This window comes from Henckelia pumila, chromosome 4 (genome assembly GCF_033568475.1).
Source record: "Henckelia pumila isolate YLH828 chromosome 4, ASM3356847v2, whole genome shotgun sequence".
Lineage (NCBI taxonomy): Eukaryota > Viridiplantae > Streptophyta > Magnoliopsida > Lamiales > Gesneriaceae > Henckelia > Henckelia pumila.
The window spans coordinates 35,968,093-35,991,825 of NC_133123.1; the positions used below are offsets into that span (position 1 = coordinate 35,968,093).

General features: G+C 34.8%; 4 protein-coding genes across 4 annotated transcripts; 3 read left to right on the forward strand and 1 right to left on the reverse strand.

The window, feature by feature from the left end:
- Positions 1-692: 692 nt before the first annotated feature.
- LOC140866517 (caffeic acid 3-O-methyltransferase 2-like) lies at positions 693-2,178 on the forward strand. Its single transcript, XM_073271517.1, has 4 exons — positions 693-1,105; positions 1,252-1,562; positions 1,643-1,707; positions 1,888-2,178. The coding sequence occupies exons 1-4, from the start codon at positions 699-701 to the stop codon at positions 2,176-2,178; spliced, it is 1,074 nt and encodes a 357-aa protein (XP_073127618.1). The 5' UTR covers positions 693-698.
- Positions 2,179-6,322: 4,144 nt separating this feature from the next.
- LOC140863116 (DNA-(apurinic or apyrimidinic site) endonuclease 2) lies at positions 6,323-12,307 on the forward strand. The gene is made up of 11 exons (XM_073266287.1): positions 6,323-6,465; positions 6,554-6,665; positions 7,174-7,401; positions 7,528-7,613; positions 8,315-8,430; positions 8,556-8,636; positions 8,803-9,000; positions 9,613-9,764; positions 10,354-11,024; positions 11,482-11,658; positions 11,830-12,307. The coding sequence occupies exons 1-10, from the start codon at positions 6,358-6,360 to the stop codon at positions 11,554-11,556; spliced, it is 1,827 nt and encodes a 608-aa protein (XP_073122388.1). The 5' UTR covers positions 6,323-6,357; the 3' UTR covers positions 11,557-11,658; positions 11,830-12,307.
- A 1,074-nt stretch (positions 12,308-13,381) lies between these two features.
- On the reverse strand, positions 13,382-17,026 carry LOC140862969 (uncharacterized). Its single transcript, XM_073266013.1, has 4 exons — positions 16,857-17,026; positions 15,727-15,983; positions 14,801-15,246; positions 13,382-13,904 (listed from the first exon to the last, which is right to left on the reverse strand). Exons 1-4 carry the CDS (start codon positions 16,967-16,969, stop codon positions 13,644-13,646), a joined length of 1,077 nt encoding a protein of 358 aa, XP_073122114.1. The 5' UTR covers positions 16,970-17,026; the 3' UTR covers positions 13,382-13,643.
- Positions 17,027-19,717: 2,691 nt separating this feature from the next.
- LOC140862970 (thaumatin-like protein 1) lies at positions 19,718-22,356 on the forward strand. Its single transcript, XM_073266014.1, has 3 exons — positions 19,718-19,964; positions 20,061-20,757; positions 21,878-22,356. The coding sequence occupies exons 1-3, from the start codon at positions 19,898-19,900 to the stop codon at positions 22,014-22,016; spliced, it is 903 nt and encodes a 300-aa protein (XP_073122115.1). The 5' UTR covers positions 19,718-19,897; the 3' UTR covers positions 22,017-22,356.
- The last annotated feature ends 1,377 nt before the right edge of the window (positions 22,357-23,733 follow it).

A 23,733-nucleotide genomic window follows, 5' to 3' on the forward strand; every position in this document is an offset into this window, starting at 1 on the left:
AATATTCATCTACAAACAAATAAAAACCAAAAAAATTTGAAATTTCAATTTTCTTATAAATTGAATCTTTATATAATATTTACGTACGTAGTTTGAAGATTTTGACCTCATTATAATAAGTAATTTTACAAAAACATCATCACCAAATATCTCATATATATATAAATAAAAGATAAATTTTTGACAATACACAATATAAAACTTTGACATCTATTCACACTTTCATAATACCTAGGTATAGATGGATAGATTAGCTAGACCATAATCGCAAAATAGTAAAGGCTATGTTAATTTCCCTTTTATCTATAATATAATATCTATAATATAATATTATATATATTTTCAAAATAGAAGAATCTTAAATGTTTGTGAACTGGTTAGGTTTGGGAGTTACGGTTCCCTGTAAAATTCTTCGTCACGTAGTTTTATAACAATTGCATCGAATTTAGATATAACTTTTAAAGAAAATTCTTTAAAAATCCGATGCAAACACGCGAGACTCCTCCTATCCTAACATATTTTCATTAAAAAAATAAATTAACACACACATTTAGTGCTGGTTGGCTTTCCCAATAAACTCATACAAATATTATAGTATTATATTATATTCCCAATTGTTATGTATATACATAACAAACACACACATGCAAAGTACTTGTCGCAGCTTGAATATCATGAGTATCAAAGTTGGTTCAACAATGGAGCTGGTTAATGCAGATGAAGAGGATGCCACTTTTTTATTCGCCATGCAACTAGCTAGTGCTTCTGTGCTACCTTTTGCCTTAAAAGTCGCGGTCGAGCTCGATCTCCTCGAGCTTATGAAGAAGAAGGGGCCCGACGCCTTTGTTTCGCCGGCAGAACTCGCCTCACAACTCCCCTCCAGCAGCAATCCAGACATGCACAACATGCTGGACAGAATCCTTCGCCTGCTGGCTAGCTCTTCTATTTTAAAATGCCGAGTACTGAAAACGACGCCCGCGGATGGCAGCGTCCAGCGGCTATATTCCTTGGCTCCTGTCTGCAAGTTCTACACTAAGAATGATGATGGAGTTTCTCTGGCCCCTTTGTTGATCATGAATCTAGACAGGATCCTCTTGGAGACTAGGCAAGTAATTATTTCATTATATTATTAATGATCATTTGCATGGTTCCAATATATATATAAATATTTGAATTATATATAGTACAATTTAACTACCTGCTAGATCATGTTTGATGACATATATATATTGTTATTGATGATATATGAAGGAACCACCTAAAAGATGCAATTCTTGAGGGAGGAAATGCATTCGAGAATGCACATAAAATGAGTGCATTCGAGTATCTGGCCGAGGATCCTACGTTCAACAAGGTGTTTAACACCGGAATGTCCAATAATTCGACGATTTTGATGAAGAAAGTTGTGGAGACATATGATGGATTCAATGGTTTGAAGACTTTGGTGGATGTTGGAGGTGGAACCGGAGCTTCACTGCACATGATCCTATCCAAATATCCAACTATAATGACCATTAACTTCGATTTGCCCCATGTTATTCTAAATGCCCCATCTTATGCCGGTATGCCATGATATCGAGATAATTACTTCTTGATCACTTTTAAGAAATCATGCACATATTAAAAATGAATCGATACGCAGGTGTGGAGAACATTGCTGGAGACATGTTTGTCAGCGTCCCAAAAGCCGACGCCATTTTTATGAAGGTGAAGTTATTCATGTAGTAGGAGAGACAACATATGTGTTACATATGCTGTGATATATACATGTGAAAACAGATGAATTTTAGGCGAGTAAAAATTAATCATAGTTGAAAAATATTGTCCTTTGTGTGATTTTTTTTCCCCATATGACTATTTTATGAGTTTCTTTTGTTATATCAACAGTGGATTCTTCATGATTGGAGTGACGAACATTGCTTGAAAATATTGAAAAGATGCTACGAAGCACTTCCCAATAATGGAAAAGTAATTGTTCTAGAAAATATAATTCCAGAGACCCCAAGTGAAGGGCTAATATGTAGTTTCCAACTCGATCTGGCTCTGTTGACCTTTAACCTTGGTGGAAAGGAAAGGACAGAAAAGGAATTTCACGTATTGGCAAAGCAAGCTGGCTTCAAAGAATCTCACACAATTTGTTGTGTTCTGCCATTTTGGGTTTTGGAATTCTGTAAATGAAAATTTATGTTTGAAGGGGGAAAAGGAGTGGGATTTAGCTTGCTAAGGATAATAATGTACTTTCCAACTAGATTATTTATTTTGTCAATTTGATCAAAATATCATAATTATTGTTTAGAATTAAAACTTTGTGCTCTCCCTTTGTATGCTTTAAGTTATTGGAGCAATGTTAGTATCATAATATTCTCTATTAAATTAAAATTTTAGGGTATTGGTATATTAAATTTATTTTGTTTTTTTGGTAATATTATTATATGAATGATAAATATTTGTAAAAAAACCATTAAAGTTAAAAATATATGTAAGAAAATTTTAAAAATTAACACAAAATGCACAAATTTATTATCCCATGCACTAGAGTCATGTTTGGACAAATACTTATAAAACGTTTTTATAAAAGTAATTTTTATAAATTTTTTATGAAAATTTTAAAAGTTATTGTAAGAGCAAATTAATATGAGTTTGAACAGTATTCTATAAATTAGATTTAACAATATATTTGGAGAAATAGTTTTAAAAAAATGTTGTTACAGTTAAAATAAATATTTGGATAATTATTCTATAAAAATTTTTTAGTTCTTGTTTAATCCTCATTTTTTATTCTAAACACACACATAGACCTGGCCAAGGGCCGGGTTGGGCCCGGACCCGGCACGAAACCGGCCCGTGGTCAAAGGGCCCAACCCGGAACCGGGGCCGGACCGGCCATTAGGCGGTCCGATCCCGATTTTTCCTTTGGAAAACCGTCAACCCAACCCGCCGGGTTGGAACCGTCCAACCCGGCGGGTTGGACACATGGTGCCCATGGGGGCGCCCAGATGATCCAACGGCCGCTACCAAGTGGTCGTTGGATCTCTCAACGGCCACAATTTCGTGGCCGTTGACTGGCGTTGAGATCAACGGCCACGATTTCGTGGCCGTTGAAACCCGGCCATCTCGGCGGGTCCGGCGGGTCTACCGAAATTTTTTTTTTTAAAAAAAAAACCTACTTTTTATCTATAAATACCCCCAACCTCCTTTCATTTTGTTTACACAATTCTCTCTTCATTCTTTCTATTCTCAATTCCTTTTAATTTCTTGAATTATCAAAAATATCAAGTTTCGATTATTGGTTTATTGTCAATTGTTGATTTATTTTCATATTTATACAATTACAAATGTCCGGAGCGGGATCAAGTCGTAGGGGTGACAAAGGAAAATGAAATGAAAAGAGCATCATACCACCCGAGGTCGAGTATCCTCAATTCAATGTCGATGGCTTTGATCTTGAATATTCCGATGATGAAATTCAAGAAATTCGACAAGAGGCGCAACAAAGAAAACAAGTTGAACAACCACCACCACCACGTCATCATGCAAGTCAAGAAAGTATGAACTATCCGGCGGCCTCTCAAAGACAAACTCGAGCGGTGCCTCGCCCGACATCCGATATCTTCACCAAATATTTTGATAAGGTGACGCTTCCCTTCGGTGATTTGCAAGTCAAATGCAAATATTGTTCAAAATGTTACAAATTTAAACAAGGAGGTGGTTATGGAACTTTGACGCGGCATATCGAGAAAAATCATCCGGTGGAAATTGGTATTGATCGTGGTCAAACTCAAATTCCGGCATTCTCTTCTCAATCGGGTAATGAATCTCAACTATTTAAATATAACGAAGCTAGATTTAGAGAAGAAACGGCTAAATTTTGTGCGGTTGAACAACTTTCTTTTAGTTTTAGCGATAAATTATATTTTGAAAATTGGCTTTCTACAAGTGCAAATCCTTCTATTAGACGTATTCCAAGAAATAGTCTCAAACGCACAATGAAAAAGTTAGTCGTTGATCAAAAGAAAGAATTAATTAAGGAATTTTATAATTTGAATAATAAAATTTCTTTGTATTCCGATATTTGGAGTGATCATTGGTAAAATTGTTCATATATGGGTATTACATGTCATTGGATTGATAATAATTGGAACATTCAAAAAAGGTTGCTTGCATATAGATGTTTCAACGAATCACACACGACACAAAATATTTCGCAACTTATATTTGTTATTTTAGAAGAATATGGTCTAACTACCAAAGTTTTTTCAATGTCTTTTGATAATGCTAGTGCAAATACTTCTAGTATTAGTGAGCTTATTGAAATATGTAAACCATCAATAGGTGACAAATTTTTTCATATTAGATGCACATGTCATATTTTAAATTTGTGTGTTCAAGATGGGCTAAAACGTTTAGGCATACATATTCAACCAATTAGGAACACTATTCATTATTTATGGACGCATCCTCAAGTTATGAAACAATGGGGAAAATTTTGTAGAGTAAATGGTATGGAGCCTAAGCGGTTTGCACGAGATGTTCCAACTCGTTGGAATTCAACATATAAATTATTATTATCCTCTTTTGAATATAAAGATTTATTATGTACATTTTTTCATCAATTTGTTCAAGCTCGTGATATTTATTTGTTTTCAAATAAATGGAACATATGCACTAGAATTTGTGAAATTTTAAAAGTTTTTAATGATGCTAGTGACCAATTATCCGGTGTTTATTACCCTACTTCACATTTAGTTTTAACACATTGTTGCAACATTGCTTGTATTTTTCATGAACATGTTAAATCTAATGATAGTGTTTTATCTCAATGTATTCTCGTCATAAAAGCAAAATGGGAAAAATATTTTTTGCTCATTCTTGAAATTTTTTTTATGTGCTTTTGTTTTAGATCCTAGACTTAAATTAGATGGCTTAAGCGACATGTTAACATTATATTATGAATTTTTGGAGCCTATTGCGGAAACGATTCCTTCTATCTCATTGATTTTGTTTAATATTAAAACTCATTTACTTGATATTTATAATGAATATAACATCAAATATGGTGGACAAATTGTTTCACATGAAACACAATCCACTGCAACTAGTAATGTTACTTCTAAACTTACTAAAGCACAACTTTTATTAAGGAAACAGACGAAATGTCCACGAGGATCCTCAAGTTCCAGTCAGGAACTTGAGAATTATTTTACCACTACTTTTGATTTTAGTGTTACAGATGAGGAAAACTTCGACATTTTGAGATGGTGGTCGCAAAAAATACAAATATATCCAATTTTGGCTATAATGGCAAAAGAAATTCTAGCTTGTCCAGTTTCAACAGTTGCAGTGGAGCAATCATTTAGTATTGGAGGAAATACATTGGACGAGAGACGTTCTAGCTTAAGGGCGAAAAAATTTGGAAGCACAATGTTTGCTCAATGATTGGTCAAAAGCCGCTACTCGAACACAACATATTCAAAGTGATGAAGAAGACCAAGATGATACCGAAGGAACATCCGAAACTACGACGGGAGGAAATGCGAGTGAATTAGAATAAAATGTAATAGATTTGTAATATAAGTCATAAGATGTTGAAATTCTAATATATTGTTTATTTAATAAATGTAATAGATTTTTATTATGGAGATATGAAATATTTGATTGAGATTATTTAAAAAATATGTCTTATTAACAATTTGTTTAAAAATTAAAAAAAAATTGAAGTTACTCACTTGCCCCTTCGAATTTAATTCAAAGGTTCACCAGCGCAATTCGAAGGGGCAACGCCCCAGCTCTGATTTGGAAGTGCTGGGGCGCTGACCCTTCGAATTTAATTCGAAGGATCAGCACCCCAATGCTAAAAAATCAGATTCGAAGGGTCAGCGCCCTAGCGCTGCAAAATCAGTGCTGGGGCGTTGCGAAATTTTTTTTTAAAAATTGCACGGGTTAGCCCGGATCCTGAACCGGCGGTTAATCGGACCAGGACCGGAACCGCCGGTTCACCAACCCGGACCGGAACCGGCCAAGGACGGACCGATTAAGGGTTGGCTAAATGTCAACCCGGACCCGGCCCGTGGCCAGGTCTACCCACACACAAATATATATATATATATACATATATATAAAAGCATATCCAAATGTTCTTTGAAAACTATATCAAGTATAACACCTTCTTTAAATAATAAAATTCCAAAAAACATTTTACAAAAATTTCATCCAACACACATATATTAATTTTTTTTTCAATTAGTGTTTTTTTCTTTTTTGAATGAATAAATTTATTTATTTATTATAACAAATTCCACTGTTTTTTGCAAAAATAAAAAAATAAAGGCGAGAGCCGAGATTCCACCCAGCGAGCGAATGAAGATAGTGACGTACAACGTGAATGGGCTGAGGCATCGAATCTCACAGTACACCTCTCTTCGCAGGCTGCTCGATTCTCTTGACGCCGATGTTATATGTTTCCAGGTTTCTTCAACGGAATCACGAAGTTTTGTATGTGGGTTTGAGTTTTCTTTGATAATTGCAGCACCGATTTCATTGATCCTATGTGCAGGAGACGAAGCTATCGAGGCATGAATTGAGAGCGGATTTGGTGCGGGCGGAAGGTTATGAGTCCTTTTTCTCTTGCACTCGCACTTCTGACAAAGGGCGAACTGGATACTCTGGTCAGAAATGCTTTTCCTTCTACTAATAATTCATGTATTATTATTTTTGTCAATAAATGCTAGTAAAGTTTCTAGCTTTGGCCTCTGTTCAGCTATATTAAGAATACTGATGGGCTTCACATTGTTTGTTTTTATGCAAGATGTTCATATGACCCCCGTAGCATAGAATTAGAATGACCACCGTGTGATGTGTGTTTGAATTTCTTAATCTGTCATGATCGTTTATTGGCACAATAGTTTGTGAGGAAGCTTTTGAGCCGCTGCATAATCATTGTTTAATCAAAATGTGAAGACATTTGTTTCCAAATCCTACATATATTTAAAATAGTACTTTCCTACACGTTTTGTTTTAAAATCACTATTCACATTGTTGGATGGCATACTTCTTCTACATGCATAGCCGTTCCTGTTATTGCTAATATTTCTAATCTTGTCCTGCAGTAATGTGCTCTGCCTTGCATTTAGAAATTACTGTTTATGATCAGTATTCTTTTCCTTGGGTAACTAGGAGTAGCGACATTTTGCCGTGTCAAATCTGCATTTTCCAGCGACGAAGTTGCTTTGCCAGTTTCTGCAGAGGAGGGCTTCACTGGAGTTCTTGGGAATTCCCCGGGGTTTGGATCACGGAAAAGTGAATGTCCATTAATAGTGGAAGGCCTAGAAGATTTTTCCACTATAGAGCTTCTGAAAGTTGATGGTGAAGGACGATGTATCGTAACTGATCATGGGCATTTCGGTAAGTAGCATAATATTTGGTATAGTGATATTGCATTGATGTTCTTCATGTGCTACCTATTCTCCAGTTGTGTCAACAGTCAACACTGAATTTTAGTTTATGTTGGTTACTAATGAATGCATGCAGTTCTTTTCAATGTTTATGGTCCTAGAGCTGGATGTGATGATGCAGAAAGAATTCAGTTCAAGCTCAATTTTTTCAACATACTTCAGGTGATTCTATTACGCCTTATGCTTCGTAATCAAAGATGCCGTATATGGCCATCTGTTGATTACGTCATGTATGCTGTGTTTGAATAATTTTTTAAAATTAAGTTTCTTGATAATATTGATGCACGGTAATAGTTTGTCTTATATTATAAAGTTTCAAATTGCTATTTACCAAGATCTGATAATGACTTATAGTTAATGGTAAAATGAGTGAACATTGGCAATTAGAAAGGCTGTTTCTAAAGGCCGGTAAAATGAGTGAACATTTGCAATTAGAAAGGCTGTTTCTAAAGGCCCAAGCGGATTCTAAATTGGAATCCATGAAATGCAGCGAGAGCAGACCCCGCTAAACCATTCGCTCTTTGTTGTTTATTTTCTTTAATTAAGTTACTAATAGGATCGTGGAGTTTATAACTGACCAACATCACTGGAGTCGAGTCAAATAAAAGGTTATATACTCAGGTACAGAAAATGGAAGGATATCGGAATATAGACATTAGTTGTCTGCCACCACGTGTTATTTTTTGTTGTCATCATGTTCATTAGCAGTAGCAGGAGCATCAGCATCATTATTAGAAGTTATATTTGTATTTTGAATATTATGGCTGGTCGCTCATTTATGACATGATATGAGTTGTACATGTTATTCATTTTGGATCTGAACTTTAAGCTTTCATATTGATATGAATATGATATTGTTATAGAGAAGATTGGAATCCCTTTTGAGGCAAGGACGGAGGGTGTTTGTTGTAGGGGATCTCAACATTGCTCCTGCTGCTATAGACCGTTGTGATGCTGGACCAAATTTCGAGAAAAATGAGTGAGTTGTTGTATGGCTCTTATTTTTAATATACATTTGGCTCATTGGTCAAATATTTGTATTGGATTTGATATTGCAACTAGAGTTAATTGTTTATACTTGATATACTTGATTCTGTCTTGCAGGTTTAGAACTTGGTTCAGATCTTTGCTGGTGAGAAATGGAGGGCAATTTTCCGATGCTTTTAGAGAGAAACATCCTGACAGGTTATAATTTCTTGATTTCATTGTTTTATTTGTGTAGAAGGTATTACAGTTTGGTTGGAATGTAAGCAATGAACAATATTGTACTGTGTCTATCTTGATATATGCGACTTTCGTCTCCTGCTTATATTTTGTGTCATTCCATTTTATGTTCTGTAAATAATTGTAGAAGAGAAGCCTACACATGTTGGTCAACTAGTTCCGGTGCAGAGGAATTCAACTTTGGGTCACGTATTGACCACATTCTTATCGCTGGACCATGCTTTCATGAAAACCAAAATGAGAGTCATAGCTTTGTGAATTGCCATATTGAAGAGTGTGACATATTAGAACAGTTCAAACGTTGGAAACCTGGCAACACACCTAGGTAAGAGAGAATCTTTTTAATTAGTAGGGGAATTTGTGATACAGTGCTTCTGTGTATTTCAGCATGTTATTTTAACTCGTTCTCTTGTATGGTATTGATTGATTCTTTTCTTTTGTTCTTTAGCTTTATATTTCTTTTCATTCTCCCCTCCAGATATGATAATAGACAAGAACAATAAAAAAAATCTATGTTTTTGCCAACGCGAAAAAAGCATCTTTTGCATTTAATGTGAGTCACAGATGCAAAATTATAATATTCCATAACTTTTGACAATATTGAAGAGTTGATTGACGAGTGCGGGGGAAAGATCTAGATTCGAATATCTACTTGGATTGAGTCTCATGTAAAGTTTGAGAATTTCTCGATCTCAGATTTATTGAGAGATTGGTCTTTTTGTCTATTGTTGATGTGATCAGGGTCTTGTTTAGCCTTTGGTCGTTTGCGGATCGTTTGTCCGCTTATTGTAATTAATGGCCTTTACGTATGTAATAAAATATGTTTCTCATAAAAAAAAATGACATTCCATGAGAAGAACAAAGTTTTTTAGCACCTGGTTTTCTACAAATATATCACAGACTGGTTTTCTTGGGCTTAAATCTCTTACTTTTTCAGGTGGAAAGCGGGGAGTAATGTCAAATTGGAAGGCTCAGATCATGTTCCGGTCTATATATGCTTGATGGAGATCCCCAATGTACCATTGCATAATACACCTTCACTGTCTAGTAGATATTGTCCGGAGGTCTATGGTTTCCAGAAGACACTAGGTGTGAGTTTCTTAAACATTTAACTTCAATGTGCTAGAATTACATGATTGTGTGTTGAAGTATGCTTGGGGGTGAATACAAATTCTGGAAAAAGTTCACATGAGTTCTAAAACTTTCCTGGATGACTGCCTCTTTCCTGCTGGATCTCGCCCCTGACTATGTTGGTTTTATGTAAAAGTAGCTTATAAGATACGTGCCACTCATGTGCTTTGGTGTGTGAGTTTCAATCCGAATATGCGAGAAGTGTGGATCACATTGGGAAATCGATGTACCGTCTTTTTTAACATTTTTACCAGGGTGCTCTATGTTTCCTATTGGTGGTTATCATTATGTTGCAAAAGTCAAAACCAGGCATAAAGAATAATAATTAAGAATGCAAACTATTTTGCAATGATATAACTGGAAGTTGTCGTCTAGTTAAGGCTACAATTGTTCTAAAAATTGCTGAAATTTTAAATTATTACTACACCAGAAACCCTGAATGTGATTCTGTGAAGTAGGTAATATGCACATTACTTCATAAAAATTTGGGGTCAATGCTGAGGAAAAAATTAATTACTTGTTTATCAATAAGTTCCATCATGTACAGTGTCAATGTTAGAGAGAAAGCAACCTGCCAAAGATGTTAGCTTGTCCGGAGGATCCAGTTCTATTTTAGAAGACAGTATTGCTAGTAAATGTTGCAGTCAGCTAATGAAAAGATCTTTACAATCCTTTAGTGCATCTTCATCTACCTTGAGGAAGCATGAAGATTTATCTTCGGTCGATATTTCTGAAGGCTTCTGTGAAAAATCATCAAATGACTTTAATGGCACTGAAGAGGTATCTAAATCATTTTCCACTTTGGAAAGTAATAAAAAAGCAAGGAAAAGCCAGTTGTCTCAGCTTTCACTCAAATCATATTTCAAGAAAACAGTCGGTGTAATTGATAATTCAGACAGTATCTGTGCTGATAAGAAGCTTAGTCAAGCGGAAATGTCGAGTCCTTGCTTTGAAGTGAATGAAACTCTCGATGAAGGTGCTCAATGTGACTCTGAGATGCAGTCAGAACAAGGGCCTTCAATTGAAGAAGATGATTCCTCTCAATCTTCAGAAAAAGAGAGGACTGGTTTGGCCTTAGTCGAGTGGCAAAGGATTCAGCAATTTATGCAAACTAGCATACCTCTTTGTAAGGGCCACAAGGAACCTTGTGTTCCTCGAGTTGTGAAGAAACCTGGACCTAATATAGGGCGACGATTTTATGTCTGTGCGCGTGCTGAGGTATCCCTGTCTTGTTACTTAGTTTTCAGCTGTCTTGCCTCTCTTGAAGATATTTCCTACCTGAACTCTAGGAGGTCTCCTACTCATCCCATTGACACTTGATAAATAGATAGTTCAGATAATAGCCATGCACTGCTACGAATTTTTTCCCCCTTTTACTCTTGTTACATATATCCCCACATTGTTTTTATAGCTTCAAGAACCAATTCTTGTCAAAAGATCATGGTCGACTTACACGTGCATTTATCCCTGCCGCTGATCGGTCAACAATATTCTGAAAGTGACCATTATTTAATAGTATTGTTTAACATTTACATGTGGAGTTTCCTGATTGTGGGGCGGTGCGTTGCTTATGGACTAATGCAATCAATTTTTGGGTTGATGTAGCTGGTGTCTAGTATTGGAACTCTTAAATAGAGATCTCTCTTTTTTCACGAGCATTTTTCTTGTATCATAGGGACCTGCATCTAATGCTGAAGCAAACTGTGGTTTTTTCAAATGGGCAACTTCAAACTCAAAGGTGAAACGATGACAATGTCGATGACTGGATGACAATTAAAGCGTGAGGAATCGTTTGCAACATAGCTATCTGTATGAATATGCATTACAGCTATGTATTCTTCTGCTCTCAGTGGTAAGTCCTCTCAACCATATCAACTGTGTACATGATGCATGAGAAGCAGAAGCTGTGTGGCATAAATGAAAGAAATACGCCGGACATGCTGTCTTGTTTAACCAAGTTCTTGTTTATTGTAACTTCTAAAGTTCCTAAAATGGCTTCCAAATTTGTTATGCTTGAGGTTAGCCTGTGCATAACTGGGGCTTGGTTGCTTGGAGCATGGAACTGCGCGATCCTTGCAACAGCCGAAGGGGGGAAATATACGTTTGAAGAATAGCTTATGCAATTGAATTGAGGGCAAAGAGCTTGGTTTGAGATGCTATCTCAAAGCAAATTATACACAAAGTTACCATGGGCATGGATAAGGTGATAAAATGTCAATTATCATGCATGATTTTTTTATACAACAAAATACTCATTGTATTTGATAAAGAATTGATCCATTGGTCAAAACATCGGTCACCGATAACCAGGTGACCCACTGTTTAGTCTGGGTCCAGATCCGGGCTAGGCTAAAAGATCACTTGGTTCCTTGTCTATTGTCATTGGCTTATAGCTTGAGATTTAGAAATGTACATGGCTCTTTTTCATCGGCTTTAAGAGACGGCAGCTTGTTACTAGTTTACAAATACAACTATGGCTCACAAGTCAATATCTGCCCTGGTCTTGGGATTAAGTACCCAAAAGTTTATATATCTATACTTCATGATAAAAATATCAAGCAATAATACTGATCTATTTTATGCGACTTTAATTTTAAATAAAATTTAAATACCTTTATAATATAATAACTCTTGAAATATAAATTCGTTATCTATTTGATTCTAATTAAGATGATAATATAAATAAATTCAAAATCGTTTAAAACGGCCGTATGTTGCCTTCACTCTGTGTTTGGATTGATATATTTGCATTAACAAATTATTTGAAACATTTTGAATGTCGAAGTCATATATAGATGGTTGCTACTCGCCATTTCAAATCTTTGTGAGATAGAGAGGAAAGGCATTAAGGGTTTATTTATATAAATATTTTAAAAACATTTTTAGTGTTTTGTAAGTTCAAAATAATTGAAATATATGTCTGAACAAAGTTTTTGTAAAATATTTTTAGAAAGGTGTTCTTTAAGTATAATTTTTAAAAAATAATTGAGACGTGTTTTATAATGTTTTTAAAATTGAGAGCAATAATAAAAAACAAAACACATTACTTTTTATTTGTAGAAACGTTTTTATAGAATAGTTCATCTATTGAATATATAAGAATCCATATTAGGGTTGCGGCTTCTTAACTCGAGGCAAAAATGTTTGAACACGACTTTATTCAAATATTAGATAGTGTTGTAGGTGGATTCGAGGATTTAACTCTGAAAAAATGAATAAATTATTTAAAATAACTTCATATTTAGATGAATTTTAAATTCATTAATAAAAAAAAAAACCAGTCGAGGTTCAAACGGTATCAAACAAATCAATTTGATATTATTAATTTGAAATCCTTTATCTTCAAATCCATTAATATGAGTAAATCACTTGTGAGAAGTCTAATGTATTGTTAAACGTGGAACATATCAATTTTGATCATGTTTATAATAAAAAGTAGTATTTTGATGTAAAATTAATATTTTTTTCATAAGTGACCCAAATAAGAGTTTCATATCACAAAATTGAGTAAAAGCGTCTCACAAATATTTTTGTATAATCTAAATACAATAAGTGAAGATACAAAAATACCCGAGTATTGCTATATATTGTACGAAAATATACATCAAAGTTCCCCCATTAATGAAATCCATAATGTCAAGATCTTGTTACAGACAAAGAATACTTTATTACAAATTAAAAAAAGAGCCAAAAAAAAAAGAAAGAAAAAGAAAAGAAAGAAAGAGTTCCTTTATTTTAGCATGAAAAGAGCCCTTACCCATATATATATATATATATAAAGAAAAATATAGAAATGTCTAACTAACATCCCACAAAAGAAATTATTCAGCAACTTGACTAAGAACTCAGACCAAGTTCCTTGCGCGATTTTGTCACAAACAAGTCTCCAGATTTTAAAATGCCGGGAATACGCCCAGAAAGAGTAAGGCAACGGAGTTGAAGAATCGCATCTCTTCGTCCAAGGGAAACGATTGCCGCCGCTTGTGATGCTGGCGTGTAGGTAGACAGACTAGTTTCGGTTCCACCTCTCATTAGTAACTTCAAGTTCTTGGCAGCAACCAAGGCTTGACTATGAGCCAAATATCCGAGTTTTATTTCCTACAAGACACACAATGCCAAATTACTATAAATGAAAAATCCAAGAATAGGATTCTGTAAGTGCCGGAAAAACAATGTGATATAGAGCAAAGGACAAGTAGCCTAATCTAGCCTCATATTGTCAACGAGAAAGAACTCTAATGCAGGAGAAGAGACAATAAAAATGTTAAGAAATTACTATTTCAAGTTTCGATCAAGTCCAAACAATACATAACATTAGGTCTTTATATTACCAAACAGCATAGCAGCATATAATTCATTTATTAGTATAAATTGATGTCACAATCTTTGCAGTATAAGAAACATAAAGGTCTTTATCAAAGAAATCTTTGTCCTGCTAACAACCTCATTGTTCACAAAACAAGATTGATATGTAAATCCATGAGTTATTAGGTAGCACTTTCAAGTGCAACAGAATTGTGATTTTGTTGTATGCCATTTAATTTGCCAAAACAATGTAATAAAGGAAAAACATTCAAGGTTTCTGTGCTTCGGCAAATGGACCTTCATTCAAGCTGAGGAAACTCTACCGTGAGACCGTTGGAAAAAACCAGGACAAACAGTTAATTTGGCCTTTCTGACACATAAAATCCGAAGACCTTAGAGAATATGTATTCCCAAATAACAGACATCGAAGTGACAAAAGTCACATAGAAAGAGGAACCCGAGTTAATTTAATTACATGTTTCTTTTGCATCTTAATTTTTATTTGATCTTGTCCTTCCTTTGTTTGTTAGGATTTCATTTTGTCCAACTAGTAGCAGGTCTTCCATAAGTCATACATATGGCACCATTTGATCTTGATTTAATGCCTTATTCATCTCACCAAGCGACAGTGGTTATATGGTTCCATTATGATTAAAAGAAAAGAATTCATGAAAGAGAAAAAAACTCACTGGTATATCAGTTATATCTCCAATACCAAAGACATTTGGGTGACCCTTGACCCGCAAGTTAGCATCAACCATTAACTGTCCATTCATGTCTAAGCTATCTTGCAAGATCGTCTCCTTCAGCCAATTTGAACCAATTCCCATACCCACGCAAAGGAAATGGCAATCAGCTACAATTCTCTCTCCACCCGATGTTTCGTAAACACCATCAGTCTGAGAGTTCAGCTTGACAGATTGGCCTAGAATGACTTCAACTTTCTTTGAACTCAACCAATTCAGCGCTTTTTCTCCCGCCTTTTCTCCAATAAATTCCAATAACCTCAAGCCTCGGTGCACTAGTGTTACTTTTTTATCCGGGAAATCTACACTGATTTCTCCTGCTAGCTCTACACCAGTCGGTCCCCCTCCGATGATCAAAATTGAATCGGCAGATTTTATCTTTTCTTGCTCTGCAATACTTATCAAAGTCAGAAGCCACCAGAGGACCAGCAGTAAATTTTGTGTATTTTTATGAAGAATCTCAAATGATGCAAGGAGAAAGTAGTATGAAATTAGGTGTTCAAATCCAGCAAATCTTGATATTTTTGTGGATATCATCTAGAAGTTCACTCGGTTAAAATGTATAAATGAATGTATCATACTAGACTGACACCCTAGCACATAACCCTCATCCAATAGAAAATGACAGTATCACTGCCCAAATGTAAATCATAGTTTTAAATTCATGCCATTTCAATAGACAAAAAAACAAGGAGCTCGACTTGACTGAGTTAACTGAAGGGATTCGATACAACAAGAGGAGAAACACAGGATAGATCCTAGCTGCATTTCATACAAAACCCTTTTGTACCAAACCAATACATTGAATTGATATTAATCCAATAACATGTAATATTGATCGCATTCTGCTGTTGTGTTATCAATTTTACCTGCTTGGAAATAATGAAGTCTCTCTGCTTTTGTAAAATCACCAGTGTGTACATGGCCTGTGGCAATGACAAGATAATCATAGGCAATTGAATGGCCTTGGGCAGTCAATACATCTTCCTCTGTGATACCAGTGGCAGCAGATGCAATAACATGAGCTTTAGGAAGGTAGTCTGAGTGATTGATTAAAGATCTTTGGGCAAATGAGGGTTCGACCATGGCTCTCAGATTTGCCCAAGGGATCTCTAAATACTCCTTCCTGCAATTTATTTCAGTAAATTAAATGAAACCAAACTCTGAAGAGGCTTCAGCCAGAGAAATTTCAGATAACAAATCGTGTGAAGAAACCTGGATTTCTGGCAAGTTATTTTCAACTGGTTTAAGTCGTTCACCCCCCATTCATTTTAGATTACCACTACCGACCATAAAACAAATGAAATCAAAACAAACGAGGGAGGGAGGGACATGTAATATCACGGGAGAAAAAAATAATCTTTTTTACTTCAGTCGTTGGCATATATTTCCTTTTTCTTTTTTCCCTAATCATGAAGCAACAAGATTGCCTGATTTTTAAACACCCAGAAACTGATGTAAAGCTCATTCCATTTCAATCCAAATTCCAGAAATCATAGTAAAATATTCGAAAGGTGAAGAAATCCTCCCTGAACAGCTCTAATCCGGCCGTCTATTGACGAGCTTCGACACAACTGAATCGACCATCTATGCAAACTTATAGCCTAATTGAAGGGGAAAAAAAATTAAACAACGGAAAATTTTGCAAAGAAATTCAAAATCTGTTTCGCAACATCCCTGATGCCTGTTCCGTTCGGCAACAGCCAAAAAATCAACAACATTCCATAAAATAACCGTTTTGCAGTCATTCAACATTTTTAGCCTGAAACTGTCTCGCTTCCGCGATCGTTCCCATTCCTTTCGGCAATTGCGACACCGAACCAGGCCTCATTGAGCAAAAAACTAGTCCCGGACTTCTAAATCAAAGCCTACAACTTTTTTCAACTAATGCAAGAAATGCCAGCTAAAACAATTAATTCATCATGCATAAAGCGACTGAAAATAGCAACAATACGATAATTAAAAAAAAAAAAAAATCGAGGAAATAGAGGAGACTGACGTATCGATGAGGAAGACATCGGCGTCATTCTGAAGCTTTTTGGCAATGAGAGATCCCGCCGCTCCGCCGCCGACCACCACCACCCTTTTCTTCTCTCCGATTGAGGCCTCCATTTCTTAGGCCGGAACCAAACCAACGATACCCTTTCCTCAACGATAAGCAAGTTTGGATCCAAGAGTGTTAATGCTAATTAAATGCTTGTGCGGACATGCATATGTATATATATCTCGGATAATCGCATTCACCCCCCTATAAAATTCCTATATAACACAATATACCCTAAAAAAATAATAATTAGCTATTCAGTCCTTCACTTTTAAAAGAAACTTCTCTGTCAGAAGTCATAAGTTAGATCCTACCTATAAAGGCACTGCCTTGATATACATCCAACGGTCATCATTCATCAATAAATGTGGGATCCATTATTTTTAGTGGACCTCGCATATATTGTTAAATGAGGACACTTAGATCTATCATGATGTAGTACTTGTAAAGGTAGATTGAAATGAACCGAAGTGAACCTAACATCATTCATTTTTTACTTTTTTTATTTTTTATTACTAAAATACCCATAAATCTTTAAATATAATATTTGTTTATCAGTTTCTTCTAGTTCAATGACCGAAGTCAAAACATGCTATTTTTTAATCTGATATTTTAAAATTTTGAATATTAAAAAGTGGTAAAAGGCCACTATTTGAAATAAAGATTCACCGAAACCAAAAGACATTCTATTTGTAAAAACTATATATTATTGGTAATAATAAAATAGAATACGATTCAAAAGAAAAATAAGAATTAATAAAATGGAATTTAGTAATAATAATATAAAAAGCATTGAGTAAATGATAACATTAATGAAATTGACCTAGTAAATAAATTATGATAACAGCAGCAAAATATTTTGATCGAAATTATATGTATTATATATATATTGTAATTATAAGAAAGAAATTAGTATTTTTTCCAAAAGAATTTTTTTTTAATATATAAAGTGTTGGTAAAGAAAATATGATCGACCTAAAATTTGATTTGGAAATTAAAAAAATTAAGTTGGCGTGTTAAATTTTTTTTAATATGATTGAATATTTTTTAACGAGATTTTTTCATTCATTCCAAATTATTAGATTTTCTCATTTTCATCATATTTGTTATATATTAATTATTTTGTTAGAAATTTATAGTGAGAAGTCTTTAAGGTATAATTGCTGTTTTTCTTTATCTAATTTTTAATAATATAACATCAAATTACACTCAAAACTTTGGACACAGGACAAAAAGAAACTTGAAATTAATATCAAATCATGCTAACTCTAGTGAGTCGTGACAACCATTTTTTGTAATATTTTAAATGTGCCACAATTATTATTGAAATTGTATACCCATACATCTACATGCATGAAAACTCACGAGGGTGTGATTGAATTGATATTTGAGATAATGTATTTCAAATTTTTGACTTGTTTAGATAGACGAAATTGAAATGAATTTCAAATCGACTTTGTATGAAATTATAATTTATAATTATAATGGATTTCAGGTACGTCCCACAAGAGTGCCATTTTCAAAAAGCCATATTAAGTAATTATCATTTTCCCTCTTCATATATTTTTAAACGAATTTAATATGAGTCATAATTACAGTGTAAATTTTTTTTTCATGGGATATTAAATTTAAATTTGCCTCTTTTAATTTTTTTTCAGAACATTAAAATCAAACTTTACGGTCAACTGACTTGCATGCGATATATTCTTGCCACGTTACAGCTTTTAAGTGTTATTGGAATTCGGGCCAAATCCGCAAGCGTCAGTTGGGCGTGTACCCTCTCGTACGACATCTGGGCCCATCTGCCGCCCAGTAAGAAGTAGACGCAAACCCCTTCCCACTCTTCAAAGGCCCGCCACAATCATGGACCAATCATCAAGGGCTTTTTAAATCTAATCAGACTCAATCATAGCAAATGACTTGGTTATCATGAGAATTTAGATTAACAAGATGATTATAAATACTTCTTATCATTATTGATATTTTAAGAATTTTTTTAGTTATCCCACCTTGACTCCTAGTAGCTCGAGTTTTTCAAATAACAATTAAAGTTTAAATTCGACTTTGCGTTTATAAAATTAAGCTTAATTAATTATGGAATTAACAACGAAAATAACGATTTAATACTTTATTTAAAAAATTACTGTAAAAAACCGAACCAGAAACTTACAACTCGAGATATTGCTCGAAAAGCTACCGACCAAGTCATCAAGCGACAAGCTCTCTTCAAATTCAATAAAATCCGATCCAAACTCGAATTAACCAAGTTTTAACGAAGCAGTTTACCTCTCCAAAATAAAAATAACATCCGTAGACCAAAGTTTGCAAAATTTTGTATAGAAAAATCAATAATAACTTTTTTAAACATTCACCATACATAAATCCGACATTTTAAAACATTAATTTTTTAAATGTTACGCATAAAATCTTATACTAAAATTCAAAACACTGACATTCTATTCTTTTTATTTTTAAAATATTACACAAAAATCAAATCTTATACCCACCTTCGTAATCGTCTCTATATTATATATACATAATTTTTCCCACAGAAATTAAGAGATTAATTAGAATCGTCAATTGTTCATATTTTGACACAAACGGAAAAAACAAAAGGTAAGTTTTTTATAATTAGCATATATTTAATTTAATTTCATAAAATCGTACGAAAAAGGAAACAACACATAATATATTGGGAAAAAGTCCATGATCGTTGTGATGAATAAATAAATAAATATTCCCTAGGTTTGTTTTCCTTGGTTGCCATATAAATGATTTATGAGACCTATTTAACTCCGCCACGCCTTTCTGACAAATTAAAAACCCTCCACGATTCACCAATTAGCTCTCCTAATCTTAACCAGCTTCCCATACTTGCCGACCTAACACCATCAACAATGGCGGTTTCATTGATCTCCCTATATATGTGATTCTCTCTTCTTTCCTATATTCTTCCTTTTTTTTTTTAAATTTGTTCCCATAACTTAACGAGAAGAATGATGATTGCACATCGTAATTTCCGGCTGTCTTTTCTTGTTTCATGGCTCATTGTTTTGATCTCAGGTATTATTGCATGATTTCATTTGTTTCTTGGGTTTGTTTTCTCGATCGGGTTTGTTCTTGAGCTTTGATGGTTGATTTGTTTGTTCTTGAATCCAGACGGGGCGTTTTCAGCGACGTTTACTTTCGTGAACCAGTGTTCTTACACGGTGTGGCCGGGGATACTATCCAACGCCGGAACTCCCCAGCTTCCGACTACCGGATTCGCACTCGACCCCGGCGGCTCCGTTCCCATCCCCGTCCCACCCGCCTGGTCCGGCCGCACGTGGGGACGGAGTTTCTGTTCCCAGGACCCCACTACTGGGAAATTCACCTGCGTCACCGGCGACTGCGGCTCGGGAAACATGGAGTGCAGCGGAGGTGGAGCGGCGCCTCCAGCCACTCTGGCGGAGTTCACGCTCGACGGGGCAGACGGGCTCGACTTCTACGACGTGAGCCTCGTGGACGGGTACAACCTCCCCATGTTAGTGGTCCCGCAGAACGGCGGCGGCGGGAATTGCACGGTGACGGGGTGTGTGGCGGACCTGAACGCCGCCTGCCCTCCTGATCTGAAGGTGACGAACGACGTGGGGTCGAGCGTGGCCTGCAAGAGCGCCTGCGAGGCGTTCGGGGACCCAGAATACTGCTGCAGCGGCGATCACGCCACGCCGGACACTTGCCGCCCCAGCGCCTACTCGGAATTGTTCAAAAACGCGTGCCCCCGAGCTTACAGTTATGCATACGACGATGGCAGCAGCACTTTTACGTGCGCTTCTGCTGATTACGTCATCACCTTCTGTCCCACTCTTTCTGCCAGGTCATTTTCTTTTTCTTTTTATTTTTCAAGTATTATTTTATTAATTACTAATCCATAAGTGTAGACTTTAGTGTTCAACTTAGCAAATGAATATTATCTTTACGTTAACAATATATCATTAATTACATATATGTGTAAAAATAGAAACTATGATTTTAATTTAGAAGTAATATTTTAGATAGGTCCTGATTAGCAAAGACATTCGAATGAAACACGTCAATATAGATTGCTAAAGATATTTTATTTTAAGGCTTTGCAACTCCTTTAATTTCCATGACCTAATTAAGATTAATTGAATAAAAACTATAGCATAAACATAAAAGAATTGGAGATTGTAAACGTGGTGGATATCCCACACCGTAATGGCCAACACGTGCGAATGTGTGTGCTTAGCTTAGAATTATGAGTCATTGCATGACTTCTTTAATTTGTCTACCCTCAAAATGGATATTTTCACTTTCTTATCCAAGTCTAGTGCCACCAACAGACCAATTAGCCTCCCACTTTAGACGTCATTTTTTTTCATTATTTAAACATAATTTACTTTATATTATATCAATCTGGCATCGTTAATCAATATTTTCCCTTAGTATTTATTATCAAAGTATCTATCTTATTATGTGTGTAATGGACACGTAATTTGTCCTGGCTTTGGCCCTTTCAAAAAAAGAGGCGCCGACCACGCCGTATACAGTCCCCTTACAACTTAAATTGTTTGTCAAATATTGCAACAATTGCTGTTTGAAACTACAATACATGTGTACAAAAATATGATGATGATGTATCATCATCGTCTTCGTCTTCGTCGTTGCGGTTTTATTAGGGCCGGGCATGAACAAAAGCTGCTAGATAATGGAACTATAGTTGACTTTTTATTGTCGATAATTTAGATGGATTTTTTTTTTGCCGCACCTGAATTATGATGCGAATTTCTTCATGTAACGGGTTCAACACTTCTAGAAAATGATTCGGATGATTTTAACATGCACCTAGCAATTTGTATACAGTCTAAAAAATTTTGACATTTGATCTCCGTTATTGGGATTCTCGATGAAGGATATATCATATATAGAGCAATGATGGATATTAATGTTATTATTATCATTATTATTGTGTGCAGTAATAAGAAATCAAGCGGAGATCAATCAAGTGGGCCCGACGGCTCCTCGTTGATATCAAGTGCTGCTCCTCATTGGGCCTACGCTTCCCTTTTTATCATCTTTCTATCAGTTTCTTGGCAGTTGTGGCACTTGCGATGATGGGTTTGACCCAACTATTAGGCCCATTAAATTTATCTAATAATGATGGGTGGGGTTTAGGTCCGCACGACGATAAAGGATCATTACTACTAGAGAGATGAAGGCCGGCCCGAGACTGCTTTTTGCCATTTTTGGCCAATTTTGGATGATTGAGGTTATGTGGATTTTGAAGGGGTATTTTTTTTCCCAAGAGAGAAAAAGTCAATTGCATACATAAATAATATTGATATTTTATTTTGTAATATCAACAAGAGACTGATTCTTGCCCGTAATCTGTCTTTTTCCTCGTGTTGTTTATTTCTTGTAATAATTTATTTTCACTATTGTATAAAGCAATATCGACACTATCACAACAAATATGTACAAATTGCAACAAATTATGTCTCTTAAAATTATAGAAAAAGTAACAAGAGTGCAAGTATTGATCTTAATTCTCTTGAAATGGGGGATTTTAAAGCGAAAAAAAAAATTGGACAAATTGTCTATGATGTGTAGCTCATTTGATACCAAAGTTCCAAATGTGGGACGAGTTTCGAGTTCGAGACCCAATTGCAACAAAAATCTCATCTCCCAACTAAAAAAAAAAAATCGGACAAACTTAAAATCTTGAAGGACTACTAATTTAGATATCTTGCTCGAAAACTTGTCCGAGGTTGTTCTTAGATGGACTATGAATGGAAATACATGAATTTCATATCTATATTAGGATCCCATAACTGGTTTTTCAGACTTGATAATTAAGATTTGAGAAATTTAAAATTTTCTACTATTTAATATTTGATCAACATTATTAATATTTTTATTCTAATATAGTTTCCATGCTTGGATTTTCGTGCTGAAATTGCCTCTTCCATGACATTAACATGTTGGAAATGGTCATGGACTCATGTGTGCGTCCAAAAATTCGACTTGAGGATAAAACTTGTCTAAATTTAGTAATTCTTTTTTGGCACTTAATAATTAACATTTAATAATTTTAAAATATTAATCTCGAGAATGTTAGATTTGTGAAATTAATGTTCAGGTGGGTCTATTTGTCAAATCACCAAATTATCAAAGACGTCACGGGCAATTTTTTTTACTTTTAAAATATTGAAAATAGCATTTACAACAAATTTAGATGATGTTTTCAAGTGTAGAAAGAATTTGATGCTTTGAATTTTGATACAATGCTATATAATATATTATGGCATAATTTGAGTTGACATTCCCTCCCTTTGTGATAAATCAACGTTACATTGAATCCTTTCTCCTCTTATTTTCGTCTTGGTTGAAAAAAATTACCAAATTCGGAACTTGGTTATTTTCAAGGAAAAAATATATATATATTCCCGATTGACCCATATTAAAGCCCAACATGGTGATATTCAAGAAACAAATCGAGTCAACTAACGAATTTTTTGAACCAACTTGAAAAATGTTCGAGCATTTTCGAACCCGTTCGCCAATGTTCATACCTTTATTATATATTTAAATTTAAATTAAATAAATATTTGTTTCCGAATAATATTTCAAATAGCTCGTGAATTGAATGTGTTTGATATTAAGAACCGAACTCAAACTCAAGTTCTGATTCGAGAAAAAAATCAAGCTTTGAATCAAGCTCGAGTATTTTTAATTTGTGCCAAATTCAAGTCTTGAATGTTATAATATATGCGCGTGTGTGTATATATATATATATATATGTATTTATATTCATAAAATTGGTAGTCAATAG

What these genes read in the sequence shown, in the direction of transcription:
- LOC140866517 (XM_073271517.1), top strand. Translation starts at nt 699, where the DNA reads ATGGAGCTGGTTAATGCAGATGAAGAGGATGCCACTTTTTTATTCGCC. An exon ending in AAATGCCCCATCTTATGCCG is followed by an intron (nt 1,563 to 1,642) that starts GTATGCCATGAT and finishes ATCGATACGCAG; the next exon opens with GTGTGGAGAACATTGCTGGA. An exon ending in CCGACGCCATTTTTATGAAG is followed by an intron (nt 1,708 to 1,887) that starts GTGAAGTTATTC and finishes TTATATCAACAG; the next exon opens with TGGATTCTTCATGATTGGAG.
- LOC140863116 (XM_073266287.1), top strand. Translation starts at nt 6,358, where the DNA reads ATGAAGATAGTGACGTACAACGTGAATGGGCTGAGGCATCGAATCTCA. An exon ending in AACTGATCATGGGCATTTCG is followed by an intron (nt 7,402 to 7,527) that starts GTAAGTAGCATA and finishes GAATGCATGCAG; the next exon opens with TTCTTTTCAATGTTTATGGT. An exon ending in AGAGAGAAACATCCTGACAG is followed by an intron (nt 8,637 to 8,802) that starts GTTATAATTTCT and finishes AAATAATTGTAG; the next exon opens with AAGAGAAGCCTACACATGTT.
- LOC140862969 (XM_073266013.1), bottom strand. Translation starts at nt 16,969, where the DNA reads ATGGAGGCCTCAATCGGAGAGAAGAAAAGGGTGGTGGTGGTCGGCGGC. An exon ending in GATGTCTTCCTCATCGATAC is followed by an intron (nt 15,984 to 16,856) that starts GTCAGTCTCCTC and finishes AATAAATTGCAG; the next exon opens with GAAGGAGTATTTAGAGATCC. An exon ending in GAGATATAACTGATATACCA is followed by an intron (nt 13,905 to 14,800) that starts GTGAGTTTTTTT and finishes TGTGTCTTGTAG; the next exon opens with GAAATAAAACTCGGATATTT.
- LOC140862970 (XM_073266014.1), top strand. Translation starts at nt 19,898, where the DNA reads ATGATGATTGCACATCGTAATTTCCGGCTGTCTTTTCTTGTTTCATGG. An exon ending in GCTCATTGTTTTGATCTCAG is followed by an intron (nt 19,965 to 20,060) that starts GTATTATTGCAT and finishes TCTTGAATCCAG; the next exon opens with ACGGGGCGTTTTCAGCGACG. An exon ending in TGTCCCACTCTTTCTGCCAG is followed by an intron (nt 20,758 to 21,877) that starts GTCATTTTCTTT and finishes TATTGTGTGCAG; the next exon opens with TAATAAGAAATCAAGCGGAG.